Source organism: Gossypium hirsutum, chromosome D10 (genome assembly GCF_007990345.1).
Source record: "Gossypium hirsutum isolate 1008001.06 chromosome D10, Gossypium_hirsutum_v2.1, whole genome shotgun sequence".
NCBI classification, from domain to species: domain Eukaryota; kingdom Viridiplantae; phylum Streptophyta; class Magnoliopsida; order Malvales; family Malvaceae; genus Gossypium; species Gossypium hirsutum.
The window spans coordinates 23154776-23172404 of record NC_053446.1 but is presented as its reverse complement, the minus strand read 5'-3'; the positions used below and the strand labels follow the sequence as shown (position 1 = coordinate 23172404).

General features: G+C 29.4%; 2 protein-coding genes across 2 annotated transcripts; both read left to right on the top strand.

Moving 5' to 3' along the window:
• The first annotated feature begins 963 nt into the window (after window positions 1-963).
• Window positions 964-2975, top strand: LOC107915402 (uncharacterized). Its single transcript, XM_016844566.2, has 4 exons — window positions 964-1074; window positions 1349-1394; window positions 1703-1889; window positions 2924-2975. Exons 1-4 carry the CDS (start codon window positions 982-984, stop codon window positions 2973-2975), a joined length of 378 nt encoding a protein of 125 aa, XP_016700055.1. The 5' UTR covers window positions 964-981.
• A 10572-nt stretch (window positions 2976-13547) lies between these two features.
• Window positions 13548-14748, top strand: LOC121222184 (23 kDa jasmonate-induced protein). The gene is made up of 2 exons (XM_041102218.1): window positions 13548-14252; window positions 14352-14748. The coding sequence occupies exons 1-2, from the start codon at window positions 13671-13673 to the stop codon at window positions 14526-14528; spliced, it is 759 nt and encodes a 252-aa protein (XP_040958152.1). The 5' UTR covers window positions 13548-13670; the 3' UTR covers window positions 14529-14748.
• The last annotated feature ends 2881 nt before the right edge of the window (window positions 14749-17629 follow it).

Sequence of the window (17629 nt, the reverse complement as noted above, 5' to 3'; positions counted from 1 at the left end):
TCTTTAAATAAAACACTTACAAATTCAAAGATCAAACACATATTTAATAATATAAAATACAAATTCATTTCTACCCTATCTATATTCGTTATTAAAAAAATCTATTGCAAATTCATTAATAATTATTATTTTTAAAAATAAGTATTAATTAAATATTTATTATGATTTTAAACTTTTTATCCACTTTATATTTATATATTTTAAAAAAGAGATATTATAAATTTTAATCATTGAACATGGCGATTAAGTTCACTTTGGTAATTATTATTATTTTTGTTTATTTTGGCGCTTGAACTTGACAAGTAAGTCTATTTTAATTTCTGAACTTGAAAAATATAAAAATTTGATGATGTGACATTTTGAGATTGTGTCACACCATCACTTGAAACTAAAAACATTTATATAACTTTTCAAGTGATAATGTGATACAATCTCAAAGTGTCATATTTAGTGTTTTAATAATCGAATCAGTGGTTGAATAGACCAGACCAATTGTTCTCGATTCAACTAGTAAGATCGGTTTCACTGCCAAACCAACAATAATTAAATAAATAATTAAAATTTCATAAAAATCTAAACTGATTTTTAAGTTCAAAAATCAAAATAAATCTAATTTTTAATTTCAAAAATAAAAATTTAATACCAAAAATCTTAAAAATAACCTCACACAAATTAATTATCAAAAAATAAATCAGAGAAAACACGCGGAAAAAAGAGCCGTATAGAATCAGGATAGAAAACAAAGAGTGTAACGTGTTCAAGTAATCATGTTCCCACCAAACGGTGGCACATGTACCATTGTATTAGGCTGTGTTTGATAGGGGAAAGCCAATTCCGGAATTGGTTTTACATGTTTTCCAGTGTTTGATAGCAGGAAAATATTTTCCTTTTGTAAAACCAATTCCGCAACACGGGAAAACCTATTACAAATTTGGGGAAAATGTCTTACACTTTTGAACTCGGGAAGACATTTTCCAGAAAATGATGCCTTCTTCTCCCCTTTCCCCTTCCCCTTCCCCTTCCCTTTTCCCTTCCCCTTGGATTGCAACCTCTTCCAGTTCCTCCTTAATCCAGGTAAGGCTCCTTCTTCTTCTTCCGTTCTTCATTCATTTTTCTTCTTCTGTTCTTCATCTTCTCTTCTCAGCATATTCTGTTTTGTTTCCTCTCTTCCTCTCTCGTTCTTTGATTTCTAACATTTTTATTTTAATAAATTATGCTGATTGTCATCAAATTGAGAGAAAGTATAGTAGCCGATGAAGATTACAGATTATCTATTGGGCTATTCGCCTCCTATTTGGGCGACTTTTCTTGCTGGATGATATTTTGGTTATATTTTGGTTATATACAGATGGTTGAAGCCCAAGTGGAGCCGCCCTATCCTCCAGATTATGAAGGTAAGTTAGCACAGCTTTGCAACTTCTTTCTTGCTTCAGGTTGTGTTAAAGATTAACAGTATTTCTTTACTAGCTGATATTGGAAATTTCCTCTTCATATTCCGAGACTTTACTCTGTTCCAGTCCACTTTTCTTTTGTTGTTTCTTAACTAATCTCAACCAAACAGTAAATTGCAGGTTTGGTTCATTTGAGTATGTACTTGAGTGTTTAGAATTATACTGTGATTTGCTTGTAAATTTGTACCAACCCAATACTAGTTCCTCCAATTGCTTCTCAAATATTTGTTCTTTTCTTTCTGGGTTTGCAGTAAGAGCTCTTCGTGAGATAGCAACAGAACTTGGGAAGAAGGATTGGAATTACAATGAAAACCCTTGCAACAATAAGTCAAGTTGGTTTACTCCACCGTCGCCGCCAAATGTGCCTGAGGCCATTAACAACAGTACTGTCACCTGCAATTGCTCCTTCCCCAATGGTGAATGTCATATTGATGGCATGTAAGTCCTCACTGGTCATAATAAAATTGATGCTTATTTTAATTTCCTTAACCATAGACGGTCCTCTTTCTTTTTATTTTCAGTATGTTAACTTTGATTTCTGTATCAGTGATTTGCTTTGCTTGAATTGTCCATTTTGATTTTAGCACTATGAAATTATTACCATAGGCAAATAGAGTAAGGGTGTGCCTCATTCAAGATGAATGGCTATATGAGTATGGCTTCGAATTCGGATACAAATTTATCCCAATTAATCATCTCAGTCATTAGAATAGAGCACATATTTCGAAGTGGCTAAGGTTATCCATTAGAATGTATGGAAGTTTTGAGAAGTCATTGGACGAGCTGAGATCCTTATTGAACCCCATATTCTTTTAGGAAATATAGTCATTTTTCTCATGTTGTACTAGCTGAACTGTATTGTTCTTTTATATATGTACTGCTATAATTTTACCGGGTTGTTAGACATTATCTTAACTCACACGACTTGTACCTCTTTGATTATGTTCATCATTGCTAGACATTTTTTTGTTGTAGTGACTCCAACCTCTTCAGTTCAGTGCTTAGAAATGTGTGTTTTCCATTTATTTTAGGCAAATGCATGACCAAGTTGTATTCAAGAGTGAAAAATGAAGAAACATGTTGCTATTGTATCATCTGATGTTGTCACTGTAAACATCTTATCTTGCTGGTTACTTTCAAAGTAATTAGTTATTTTGAGAATGAAAAATATTATGTGGTTCTGGCTATAAATTCTTATGCTGTGATTGTGTTCATTTATGCTATGTTTGGAAACATAAATTTGAAAATTTGGATTTGGAATTCATTTGTAACCTCAGAGTACTCTTCTGTTTTAATTGCTGTAATGTGGGTTTTAAGATCCATTGCAATTACATGTCAAGCTTTTCACTTTTCCAGAACCCCAAAGGCATTATTGTTTGAGATTTTTGAGGGAATTATTTGATATGTACTTGAAATATTTTGCTAACAGACTAAAAGTTAAAAATGAATTATTTGCTAACATTTTGCAAAAGGCTCACACGGACCTCGACAAAATGGGTCTACTGCAGTTTCACAAGACATTAACAGTCTAAAACATATTGCATTGATGGAGGCCAAGATGAAAAAACTCTCTGATTTACTGAGCAAGGTTAGTTGGTTGCTTACTTTGCCTCTTTGATAAAAATGTGAAACATAAGCGAAAGTCTTTGCAAAAGTATGTCGCTGCTGTTTGTAGTCCAGATATGGTAACTATAGTGGATGGTTTTAACTACTATTTCTGTGATCTTTTACAAACAATTGAACAAACAAAAGAAAATGTGGTAAAGAAGCTAGCATTGACGTATGAGGAAATGGAACAAGAATGTAAGGAGGTAAGTTAATCTCTTGGCATACTAATTCAAGTGTATCTAATACTAGAACAAAAAAAAAATGTTGGTTCCAATTTACATATCATGAAGATGGTAGTTATATAATTTTACATTCATGTGTTTTGGTGTGATTGCAGATCATGGATGGTTTTGCTGAGGGGAAAGAACTGGTTGTGTCTGTTATGTCTGCAATTGGGGAAGGGCAGATCTGTGCTCTCAAAGACATTGGTCCTAAGTAGTTTCAAATTCATTTATTGCAAATCTTAGATGGAACCATAAAAGACTTTGGTAGTACTAAATGCGGTTTTGATGTTTTGTTTTGGGTTTGGATAGAAAAAAGAGAACAACAATATAACTAGTTTCTTGTTGTGCTATGGATTACTGTTTTGCTTTTCTTTTTCAATAATTTTTATTATCTCGTCTTTATTTTTTGTGTTGGTAACATTTAAATTCTAGCTTTTAATTGCATACTACACTTGCATTAGTTACCCAATATATATTAATGTAGCAATTTAAGTTTGACATATCATTTAGTACGAGTTAATACAATATACTAGTTTTTAAAAAAATGAAATTTTCTAATAATTACAGTATTTTTTATTTTAATTTAAATCCCATGTTAAATATATGTATCACAAGAATCAGATTGGATAAAAGTAGAATCAAATTAATATAAAATTTAAATACAAATAAATGTTTTAATAATGAAGAAGTAAAATCAAATCGGTATAATCTACAAATAGATGAACATTTGGAATTTAATTAGATAAAAAACTTTTATTAATAAAAAATTTATTTATAAATAAATCATTGCAATATGTGTAAAAATAATTTAAAATATAAAAATTTATTAATATGTATATAAATTTATTAATATATGTAAAAACAACATTTTCGGAAAATATTTTCAGGAAATCTGTCAAACAGCAGAAAATATTTTACACAGATTCAATCAAACACCAGAAAATATTTTCCAGTAAATCATTTTACAGAAAAGTAAAACATTTTCCAGAAATCATTTTACGGAAAACATTTTACTGCCAATCAAACAGACCCTTAATGAAGAAAAGTACAATTCGATTACACAGTAATAAAACGTGTTCATTTTCTCAAACAAAAAAAACATGTTAATATAATGACTAATTAGATTATAAAAATATAGTTGTAAACAATTGACATAAAAATTAAATAAAATTTTGATTAAATTTATAAAATTGAGGTGTTGAGTATATTAGTGTTGTAAGTTTAAATCCCATAATTTATAAATTTATTCTAAGTTTAAATTATTTTAGATTTTATATAAAAATAAAACACTCATAATAATATTTGTTACTTTTAAAATAGAAGAGTTTTATAATTATTTATCAACTAAGTTGATGTCTAGTTTATTCGTGACACTAATTTAATCAATCCGCTCATCTCAGTTTGAATGTCCCTTTTGGCAATAAACCAAAACAACAAATTCTAATTTCTATTCTAATATAAATTCTAGTTGGTATCAGTCACATTAGTACATTTCAATCTGTGCCAATGTTCACATGTCGGTATTGGTTGCAACACCATTTTATATTATAAACCAACTTTTAATATTTTTATTTTAATTGTTATTTTCATTTTTATTCTTACTTTCAAAATTAAAATATAATCATTTAACTAAGTTATCGAACATAATTAAAAATTTTGAAATTAATATTTTCATCTAAATATATTTATGTGTATGTAATTGGGATATATTTACATGTATATATAATATATATGAAAAATATGAGAAAATACCAATAAACCTAAAACGTACACACAAAAAAGTAATTAATTAAGTTTAATTTAATTAACTAAATAGTAAAGCTTAATTAAGCACGCTTAAAGTAATTAATTAAGTTTAACTAAAATTAAACTAAGTATATAAGTAAAAATAAGTGAGAAAAGATGACAAAAGGCGACATCTTCATCTCAAAGCCATTGTCCACCATTGTTGAGCTAAAGAGAAAAGCTTAAAAACCTAGCTTTATATTCTGCCAACATTTGAAGTAAGTCCTTAACTATTTTATTTGATTTTTATAGATTTTTTTTATCATGGGAGCTTGAGTAAGGTAACTCATGTATCAGTTTGTTCAATTAGTGAGATTTTGATAAGTTGCCACTGTTGAGAATTGGATGAATTAGGTATGAAATTGATAGAAATTAAACTTAGGTTGTAAAAAGAACTAAATTATAAAGTTTAATTGTTAGCTTTGTGCATTAGGGACCTGTAACACCCCTATACCCGACTCTGTCGCTGGGTCAAAATATTGGAATGTTACATTTTTTTTCAAAGCAACGTCAATTAATTTCAGTTCTTTTCTTTATTTCATTCAAGTTAATAAAGATCTTTATACATTTACAACAAGATTTGAAGACAAATTTGGTTATATACGAGCTTATGATAGCACTTTTAGTGGTCTAAGTTTAAATAGGGACTAAAATGTGAAGTTTCCAAAATTTCAAGCTGACATCATAAAGTCGGGGGTTCCTCGTCACGACGTCACTCTCTGGCTTGCTGTTGCCTCAACGTCTATTCTGTTTTTGCCTTGTTTCCATTTTTTTCAAATTAAATCATCTAAGGCATACTCAATTTCCACATATATTCTATAATTACTTGCCAAAACACATTTACACAATGTAGGGAGTCCATTTGTTTTCCATTTACTAACATAAGCACTCACATATGTACGTGTAATTTACTTAAAAACAAAACAGATAAGTAATTTACTCTTTTCCTAGCTCCAGTGATGTGATGAGATGTGAGGCTACTAATCCTCGATAGTCTTTTTTTAATACATATAACATATCTCACTACTTCATAAAAATTCCATAATTCACTACTAAAACTTACCATATTTCTCAAATGTCACTTTTGCATATTTTGCAATTTAGTCCTTTTCTTTCTCATAATTCAGTAAGTATTATCATAACATTACCGCATGATTCCACATATCACTCATCAACATATTTCACTTCATTTACACACTTAATCATAATAATTGCATGTCCTGTCAACTTTTACATCTTTTACAATTTAGTCATTTTTCTCACTTTTAATCTTTCTCCCATCTTTCTTCATTTTCTCTTTAACAAACTACTTAGTAGATAGAATTACATCATCACTTTATTTATCCTTAATCAACATCATTTATTTATTTATTTGTTTATTTATTTATTTATTTATTTATTTATTTATTTATTTATTTATGTAACATAAAAGCTAATAACCAAATATCATGTAAATTTTTATACATCTAATTAAACTTGATAATTAAAAACTTATTTTAAAGTAAAAAAAATTCTAGTTGGACGTACAACCAAAAGTTTGGAATCAAGCTTTCTTCTTCTTCTTCTTCTTCTTCTTCTTCTTCTTCTTCTTCTTCTTCTTCTTCTTCGTCTACTACTACTACTACCATTGACTACTCATTTGCCTTAGTCCTCCACTTGCTTCTCAATTTCCTTATCTTTTTCTTCATTTCCATATCAAAACACACAATATTTACACATCAAAATCATAATCAAATATCATAATTTGTATTCTTTAACATGAATTTCATGAAAAACTTATCATTTCTTACCTCAATCAATTGTACTCAACATTAATTCTTACTTTCTCTCTCCTCCAAGATAACCATGGTTGCACTTATTATGAAATTTAGATAGTTACTACACTTCTCTGTTGATTTCACTCACTAATCATGAAAAAAAATGGAGAAATTAAGCTTGATAGACTTAGAAATAGTGGAAATGACTTAGTTGTAAGAAAAACAAAAGTTGGAATAATGGAAAATGGGAGTGATGTGTATAGTATGTAAAAAGATAGATGAACTCCATTTTTCTATACTATTGATTTAATAATAAAAATATCTAATAATAAAATTTTCCAACCAATCAAAGTTTGATAAAATTAAACCTTTACTCATTACATTTTTCATAATTATCTTATTTGAGTATTTACTATTTTGTCCCTCAACTTTTTCTATAATACTACTCATGAGTCATATTTTTTTGGTAAATTTTCACCTTTAGTCCCTTCTCATTTTTCCTTCAATTTAATTTAATCATTCCTACTCTTAATTTTCTTACTGTATCCCCAATACTTTTCACTCTCTTGCAATCTAGTCAATACCCCGGGTTTATTTCTCTCAATATACAAGCTTTTCCAATCACTTCAATATTTGTCTTCACGCTTTACTAACACCGGTAATTTCCAATTTATAACTTCTTCAAATTCTAATTAATTTACTATTAATTTGACACTATTTCCAATTCATGAGATTTTGGGGACGATACAAAACAAAATTGAATAAAACACAAATCTATCATAAAATTGTGGTAGGAATTGGAAGTAGAAGATCCCTAATGAGTAAATGTGAAATTGGATTTTAATTCGAAGCTTTAGATCGAAAGTTATGTTTGTCTCAAGTTTAGGGACTAAATTGAATAAATTGAAAACTATGAATGACTTGATACTTGATTGTGAATTGGATGGAAATTAATAGTGTTATATGTTTTATGACTGTTTTTAGCTAACATCAATGTAGAACCTTCAAGAGGGAAAGGAAAAGCGAAAGTTATCGATGAGTGACACGAAATCCCAATTTGTACTTCTATGATTTGGGATAGAAACATTTATTTATATATGCATGTTTATTGATTGCTTGATCATTGAGGTAAGTATATGGTGATAGTATGAGTTGTTTTTATTAAGTTTGATGTGGGATATCAAAATAAAAGACTAAAGTGAATAAAATGAAAGATTACATGAATTACTTCAATTATGTTATGTGACATGGTAAATAGAAAGAAATATTTTGTATGACATATAATACATGTAATTTGATGGTCAATTGGATTATGGTTGTGAATAAAATAGAGAAATGATATATGTATTAAATTGCAAAATGAAATTGAATTTTGTTACCCTATCAACTAGTCAGGCTAAGTCGGATATAGTTGGCATGCCATAGGGTTGGATTGTGTACAGGTGCGCTTATGTGCCAGGATGCAACTCGTGTACCAGGATGCGTTTTATGTGTCAGTATGCACTTCGTGTGCTAGTATGCATTTTGTGCACTAGGATGCGCTTTATGTGCTAGTATGCACTATATTTGCTAGTTTTCTCTTACTTCGATTTATCTGAAAATGCACTTTGATGTCAATTGGCGTATTGGTTGGACGATCCATGTATCTATCCGAGTTCAAGTCATGTTAACAGGGATTATAAATGGTAAGTTTGTTTAAAGATAGTGAAATGAAATGGTATAATAATATAAAACCACTTGTATGCATATGTGAATTAAAATAAAGAGGGCATGTGAGTGGCTATATGAATTAGTTGAAAATGAGCCATGAGGGCCGAAGTGAATGCGAATGAGTCAATAGGCTCTAGAAATGAGTTTGAATGGTAAGACAACAAGATAGATGATAAGAGTTACCATGGAATATGAATGGCATAAAGTTAATGACATATAAAGATATGTGATTATATGAGTGATAATGATAGTTAATAAGGTATAAGAAATGGTAATTGTCAAATGATATGCATATATCACTTGTTTTGCAAATGTTGAAGAATGAATTGGTTATTTGCCATATTTATGTTTTCACTTGTATCTAATATGTGAAATTGTTGGTTTGATAGATTATAACTTGGATAGATCATGTAATTATGCTATAAATGACCAATTGTAATTCCTTATGTTATCTTGAGTTATAGAAGTATAGCTGAGCATTATCATTCAAAGTACGGTTTGTTTATTTCGTGCACAGGGATAGGTATTCTCGAAGCCCTAGGAAAGTGAAATCAATATCCAAACAACAACAATCGACTCAACCTAAGTCTGTACAACTCTCTTATTATGTCAATGGCATGTACTTAGGAATATTTTGTTCAATGTTAGAAATGGTCAAAATGGTTGTATATAAGTTGAAGATATATGGATTTGGTTTTGGTCATGTTTAGAAATGGTTTTATTAGCTTGACAATTGTGTTTTGAACATGTTGTGATTGTTTTGAATGGTTGATTGGGGACTCGAGGCCAACTAATGTTAAGTATGATAGTTTGAAACTAAGGGAAAATGGAAGCTTAGGGGTCTGCCATGGTAGTCGTGGCTACACACCTTAAATGTAGTGACATCGGTCCTCCTCACCGCGATGTCCCTTGTTTGAGGTTGAGACGTTAGTTTTGTTTTATTTCTAAAACTTTACAACTTGGTCCTCAAGTTGAAAAGTTTGTATATTGTCTTCAATGTCACAACACCAAGCCCTGGAAGTCGCGACATCAGTCTAAAATTTTTTAAAAATATTATAGTTTAGTCAATATTTGTTCCTAGGATGGTATTGAGCTTTCGTAAGCTCGTATATGGCTCGAAAATGATTATATATCATGTTTTATACTCGTAACAACTGTAATTTAATGATTTATGACGAAATTTATACATCATTGATTGTAGTTGCTTTGACAATGAATGTGACATATCGTAGCTTGGACCTGGTGATCAGGTCAAGTATAGGGCGTTACAAATTTGTAACAATTGGGTTCGGTGTTGGGGCTACCATTACTATTTTGGTGTAAGGGTAGATTTGGCTTAAGCCAATAGGTGATTCGAACAATTGTTGAAAAAATCACACTGAGCGAGGCTCCTCAGTATATGATTGGTAAATTCGAAGTACATTAACAAATACTGTGTGTTAATTCTCTTTTTATTTTGCTCATTGTTTCACTTTTCATTTAATTTGTTTAGTTTACTTCTGTTTGATTTTGTTGCTACAACAATTAGAACAAAACTATTTTTGAAGTGCAAACCAAAAGCTTTTCCAATTGGTATCAAAGTAGGCTTCAAGAGTTGTTTGAAGGTGATTCTGTGCTCGATTTGTAACTATGGAATTCATGAGGGAAAGTATTTTGATTGCTCAACACCCATTGCTACTTGGTTCAGAAAACCATGCATATTGGAAGCCTTATATGAGGACTTTCAACATGTCTAGTAATAAAGCTACTTGAGAAGCTATTGAAGAAGGGTGGACTCAACCCATTGTGACAATTGTTGATGGCATCACATGTCCAAAAGATAGAAGTAAATACATTGCTAAAGAAAGAAAGACTGCTCACGAAAACTCACAAGCTCTAAATTTTATATTTAGTGGAGTTGGCATGGAACAATTTAAGATTATTTGTACTTGTGATTAAGCAAAAGAAGCATGGACTATTTTGCAAAACCAACATGAAGGGAATGTTGTTGTTCGAATGTCGAAATTGCAAATTTTGACTACCAAGTTCAAAAATTTTAAAATGTTTGAAAATGTTCTAGTGTAAATTTCGACTGATATCATTCACACCGGTGCATTTTGGTATGTACCAATATGTATCGGCCCATATCAGCCAGTACATAATTTTAATATTTTTATCTTAATTTTATTTATTTTTATAATTGTATTTAAAAATAAAAATAATCATTTAATTAAGCTATTGAACCTAATTAATAAATTTTAAATTAACATTTTAATATAAATATTTATATGTATGTAATTGGGATATATATAATATATGTGAAAAATATTTAAAAATATTAATGAACCCAAAATGCTACACGAAACACATCAGTATCCAAATTTCAAGCAACACAGTCAAGTATTGAATATCCAAAATTTTTAGAGTGAAATTTTTATCCTTCTTTTCTGGAAAGAAAAAACAAATATTGCATATTCAAATTACTTAACCTTGATAACCTTAATCTCTTACTTTCTTCTCGTTGTAAATCTGCTTTCCATTTTTTTTCTTAAAAAAAATTAAACCTGAAAGTAAGAGATTTTCTTTTTTTTTTCACCCTAAAACTTTATTACATGGTGAAAAGAAAAAAAAAAGGAAAGATTGAGTGTTGTGCTCTTTATTTTAGTGAGGTAGATTAAATCTTAAATCATTTTGATTTAAGGGTTAAAACTATTTTGATCCTCATTATTCTTATTTTAAAAATTCTCACTATAATTAAAGTCATATTTTTAACATATCTTTACAAACAAACTTTAATTTAACAACTAAAAAATGTTTGATAAAGAAAATTAATTAGGAATAACTTTATAAAATAAAGAAATATAATCCAAAAATTGTGGGGAAAATCACCTACTAGTTCTAACTTTCAATAAAACTATAGTCTTATTATAATTGTGATAAATCTAATAATATATTAACTAAGTAAAAAATTCTTGACGTCGGCACTCTTATATTTATTTTTTATAAGTTATAATCATGAAAAAACATGTTTTGAATCGATTGAGTTTTAATTCGATTTATATGAATATTATTGTCAATGCAAGAGGGAGGGTATGGGTTGGAGCACGTAAAAGAGCATTATTTTCCTATTTATGGATTGAAAGAACTATAAATAATTCTAGACATTATATATATATATAATCAAAAAATTATAACGAAATTATTAAAAAAAATTTCTTTTTAACCCCCACAAGCTTTATTCGTAAAATCTTTCCCGTATATTACAAAATAGCAATATATATTACAAGACCCCACCTAATGCATTGATGGTGTGTAAGTAACCTTATCCAATATCTATATTTATACAAAAATATAAACGTGCATTTAATTATTGATGGTTTATCTTCTTCTTTTTTCTTTTTTCCCATTTTCTTATTATTTCATATTTGTATTATTTTTAAATATTTTATATATTTATTCATAATAGAAGAGTTTTCTAATTATTTCTCAACTAAGTTGATGTCTGGTTGATATGTAACACTAACTTAATCTGTAAATTAAATATAACATAGATATAATTAAGGAAGCCTATTTCGTACTAATATCACTCATCTCAGTTTGAATGTCCCTTTTTGATAATAAATCAGAACAACAAATTCTAATTTCTATTTTGATTTAAATTCTAGCTAGTATCAGATGCCTTGGTGCATTTCAGTTTGTGCTAATGTGTGCGTATTGGTTGGAATGCCATTTTATATTATAAACCAATTTTTATTCTTTTTTAATATTACTTTTAAAAATAAAATATAATCATTTAGTTTATTGTACGTAATTAAAATTTTCATATAAATATATTTATGTGTATGTAATTAGGACAAATTTACATGCATATATAATATATATGAAAACAGTGTTGAGCCTTATATGTATATGGCATATATAGCTCGTTAGCCTCTATTTTCAAACGTTTTGATAAAACAAAATTAATTTAGAATTTTCCTTTAATCGACTTTGCAAAATGAATGAAAAAATTTTAAAAATTTATTTTCAAGTGATTTTAAACTCATAAAATGATCCCGCATGTCTTAAAATATTTTTCATGAGTTTGAACTTTCAAAAGACTTTTGGAAAATCTCTTCATAAAACCATTTTAACCAAGTTTGAGGGATTTGTATCAGTACAACTGTTGAGTTGTATCGACACAAGTTAGACAATGAGCTGCCTAAGAATTCTAAGGGAGTTGTATTGAAACAATTGTCCAGTTGTATCGATACAACTAGAGTTGTGTCGATACCAGACTTATATCGTCATAAGTTCGATGGTAAACCTTCTTTACTTTCTGTGGGACTTGTTGATACAAGTCCAATTGTATTTGTGTGTCATAAGATTAATTATATTTATATAATTTAAAAAATAAACTCACACACATCAATTATCAAGTTAAGCTTTTCTTTCTCAAATATAGAAAATATAATGATAAAATGAAATGAAAGGAACAAAAAGAAAATTACTAAAAAGGAAAAAAAAGAGTGGCCACAAAAAAAAAAGGGGGGGAAGTTAATTTACAGGAGAACACTACTACAAAATAGACAACAAAAGAAAAACGTTTTCCATAAAAATTGTGTGTACCAATGTACCATTGTATTAATGAAGAAAAGTACAATTCCAAAATTAATAAAATAATTTTAAAATATAAATTTATTATAATATAATACAGAATGCAATAAAACATATATATAATAACTATTTTAAAAAAATTGATTTATACTTCTACTCATTTGTCAATTTAATAATTAAAACCAACTTACTTAAAAAATAAAACATATTTTAAATAAATGATTTTCTTAAAGTATAATTAATATTTTTATTTTTATTTTTATTTTCTCATTAGTAAAACTAATGCAAAAATTGATAACACGTGTTCAATAGTATTAAAATATAAATTTATTACCATCTCATTTATATTCATTATTAAATAAATTTAAAATAAAATATTTTTAAGCTATAATATTTTATTTGAGCCATATTATTGGTCTGACAAAGTCTATCCGAATAGAATTATTGGATTTTGAGGAAGAAAGGACACCGTCCAGCCTTATATATAGGATGATAATGTACATATATTTCAGCAGAAAGCAAATAAAGCTTACATAACATACACCCACAATCCATCAACAATGGCGGAGGAGAACGTGTTTGGGAAGCCAATTACGGAGGCAGATAACACGGCGTCTGAGAAGCCGATTACTGAGTCTGAGGAAGATAATGTGCTGGACGAAGCAGCCTTGGAGTTAACTTTGTCCGAAGCTAGGTCAGGAAGTAACTTGTTTGGGACGGTAATTGACCAGGCTTTTGTGATGGGAATCCCGGAGTATGCGAACAGAGCACGCTTGGACAGATCAGTGGTGGCCATGCAGTGGAAAGATCGAGGTGGTAACTACACCGCCGCCGTGGACTACGTGAGGGAAGTGAAGAGGCGATGGGGCAATGGAGTCTCAACACTTTGCGTGCTTTACAATGGAACCGGTGAACGTCTGACATACCACACTGACAATGATTGGTGGGGGAACATTTACTTGCCCTACCCACAAATCATCGAAAATGGGCAGTGGGCCTGTTTTTTTCATGTGAAAAGAACAGCGGCAGCTTCCGGCTCGATGGGCGCCGTCGTTTATCGTGGCAAAAACAAAGAGGGTGAAGACACAGACTGGTTGGTAGCTTGGGACAATCCTTGGAATACGCTTAGGTTTACCAACCAGGTACATAATATTATCCGAATGCATGCATGCATGTTGAGATATATACAATCATGTTTAAAAGTATAGTATTAATCTATATGGATGGATGGCACACTGCAGGCTTATGCGGAGATCAACCAAGCTGGGCATTATGATAGGATTGATTGGGAAGCACTTGGGAGAACCATATCATCGGCTGGTCGGCAGCATCGTGCGGCATGGAGAGGATGCGTTGCGCAAGTCCAAACCGAAATAGACACTTCGCCTCTCTGGGAGGGAGTGCTGTCGCTAGAATAATCATCCTGTTTAAGCAGGGAGGGCAACCAAATAAGGCATTAGGTAGCTTAATTGCCACTGATCATTAAATAATTGCCCTTCCCACCGATCTGTTGTCAATCATCCTGTGTTCTGTTTTTGTTTTGTAATGTTCACAATCTTTATGGCTTGCTTCCTGTGGGTGGTCTATTATGTGTCTTTTCATTAATAAATGCAAAATATTATAAAATCTTTTGTGGTATGGAAAGAAAGTATTTTATTTAACATCTAACAGAGACATGATGAATGACATCCATTTCATAATTAACAATTTTCTGATTTATTTATTTTTAATATTATCTTTGCACATTTGCTTCTATTTATGATATTTGGAGTCTTCCTTATGAGTATGAATATAAGAATGCTCATACCATACATATTCTTCCAAATATCTTCTCGTCTGGTGGTCTCAGTTTTGGAAAATCAATTGGGCCTTGATGATGATGGTAGTTCTAAGCCCTAAAAGGCAATGATGGTGGATGAGGTTTTGAGAGTTGTGAAGTAAATAATGGGGGAGGGAGGAATTTTTTCTTGAATTGTTTATTTTTATGATAGTAAAAATATAATTTTATTATTTTAATAATTTTTAAAGAGTTGAAATAAAGTTTTATTATTTTGAGAAAATCAAAGTACAATTTTATTATTACTAATTACAAATTTTATAAATTATAAACGAACTAAATTAAAATTTTACCAGAGTCACCACCCTGAGCCACTGGAAGTGGGGCATGGAGCATGTATCAGCAACAACAAATTTAATAACAAAGGTCTTGAAGTGTTGAATTAGTGGTATGAGTGAGTGAGTGAGTGAGTGCAAGGAGGTCATGGAATCTTAAGGGCATATTCTTTTTTATATTGTTTGGATGATAAGGAGGATGGTGAGTCTGAGAGATTGAAATAGTTCCAAATAAAAGATTGGATTTTAATCAATTGAATTAATCAGACCTAAAACCCATCATATGATAAGTTTATTTATCAAAACTCTATTCAAACACACTAGTCACAAGCTTAGTAAAAAATATAACCCTCTAATTTTGGCACTTTTACCCTTCAATAATAATAATAATAATTATTATTATTATGTAGTCTAAGTTCCATTTCACTTAAGATTTCAGCACAATTTAACAATTTGAGTGTATTTCAATTAATACTGAATTCAGGTCTGACCCTGGGGTCGTCTAAAGGTGCGGACGCCCAGGGCCCAAGTTTAAAAGTTGCATCTGCATATAAATATATAGGTAAACTATATAAATAGTCACCCAACCATTAACGTGTTTTTGTTTTGTCACTTGTGTTTAAATTTTTTTATTTTAGTCACTAACATTACCGAAATTTAATATTTTGGTCATTCATCTATTGAATCACTAGCAAAGTGTTGACGTGATTATTTTATTATTAGCATAATAATAAATTTAGCCCTCTAATATTTATAGACTCTATCAATTTGTTCCTAATTTTAAAAAGTAGCAAACTTAACCCTCAACTTTGCACATTATGTCATTTTAATCTTGATTCTTAAAAATTCAACTTTAAAATAAAGAAATAATTAAAAGTTCAATTTTGATAATAATAAAAAAAGCATAAGATTTTATAATAATAAAAAGCATACAAAATTACAAAAATGCATACAAAAATTATAAATAAATGAATACCCATTTTTGTCTTTTCCAACATGAAATTTATTGACTAAAATAATAATTTTGTAAATAAAAAATATTTTTAAAAAACCCCACAAACAAGACTTAAACTAGATTCAAACTTTTCCTTATTTTAATTTTATTTTGTAAATAATAATTTATTTATTATATGTTTGGCCTTGTGCCTTAGCCCTCACCAAATTTATCGAGCGTTGGGCACTCCCTTCGTCCACAACCACTAGCACCAATAACCTTTACTCCAAACTCATTAGTTTTCACATCATTCGTCCTCGTGCCATCAAACTAGGAATCAATTGTAGAGCTATCAGCATGGCTTTCTTCTATTGGGTCTTCAAGACTTCATCCTCACCAATATATCCCCAATCATGTTTGCCTTCAAGCACAATCTCAATTGCAACAAACTCGTTTTAGGCAATAACCTAAAGACACCAATTCTTACCCTTTTCGACCTCATGTTGTAGTTTATGACCCAACCTTAACATGGTGGTCATTAATATTGAAAAACAAATAAAGAAAAGTTGAATCTGCTTAAGTCTTCTTAATTTTTTTCTCTGAAATTGTTTTATTTATAAAATTATTATTTTATAACGCACTAATAATTGGATGACTAATTATATAATTTAAAATAAATATATTTATTTGCATAAAATTAAATAACATTTGCATAAATATACATATATGAAAAGAAAAGTGTTTTTAAAAATGGATAAATTTAAATTAATACATCGAAACACACTATCACTGATGCGTAGAAGTAACAAAAGAAAAACTAGTTTAATTGAAGCCAAATCCAATTTTTAATTTGAAAACAAACACGTATACCTCACTTACATCCTAAATGGGCGGGTTGAGGAAGGCATCAAGGCCTACCCTATTTTACATCCAAAGGTTTTATTTTGGAAAGAAAGAGGCATGTGCATTATGCAGTAGATAATTTTGCAATTTTAGGCTATATTTGATGGGTTAAAAAAATAAATGTGATTAAAATTAAATATTTATGTCTCGTTTGATTATTAGTGTAGTAATAAAAAGAAAAAGTTTATTTATTACATATATATATTATACTAGTTAGACATTAAATAAAAAACAATTAGTACAAATTTAAACTTAAAATTAGAATTATAAGTAATCATTTTTGTAAAAAAGTATACATCTTCAAATTTAGCAAAAAATTTGCCTTCTATTTACTAAAGATAAGTCATGAGAGTGGCTAAATATTACCAATTGAATTAATTTATTGCTAACCTATATGTTAAAACACGTGCAAAAAAATAATACACCTACCAAATGTAGCATGAGTATACTTATATTTTTTTATAAAAATAATAAAATAAAAAATAATTGAATTTATTCTCTATATTTTATAACCCTATTATTATAATTCACCAAAAAGATTTTGAAATTGTTGAAAATATTAATTTCTAG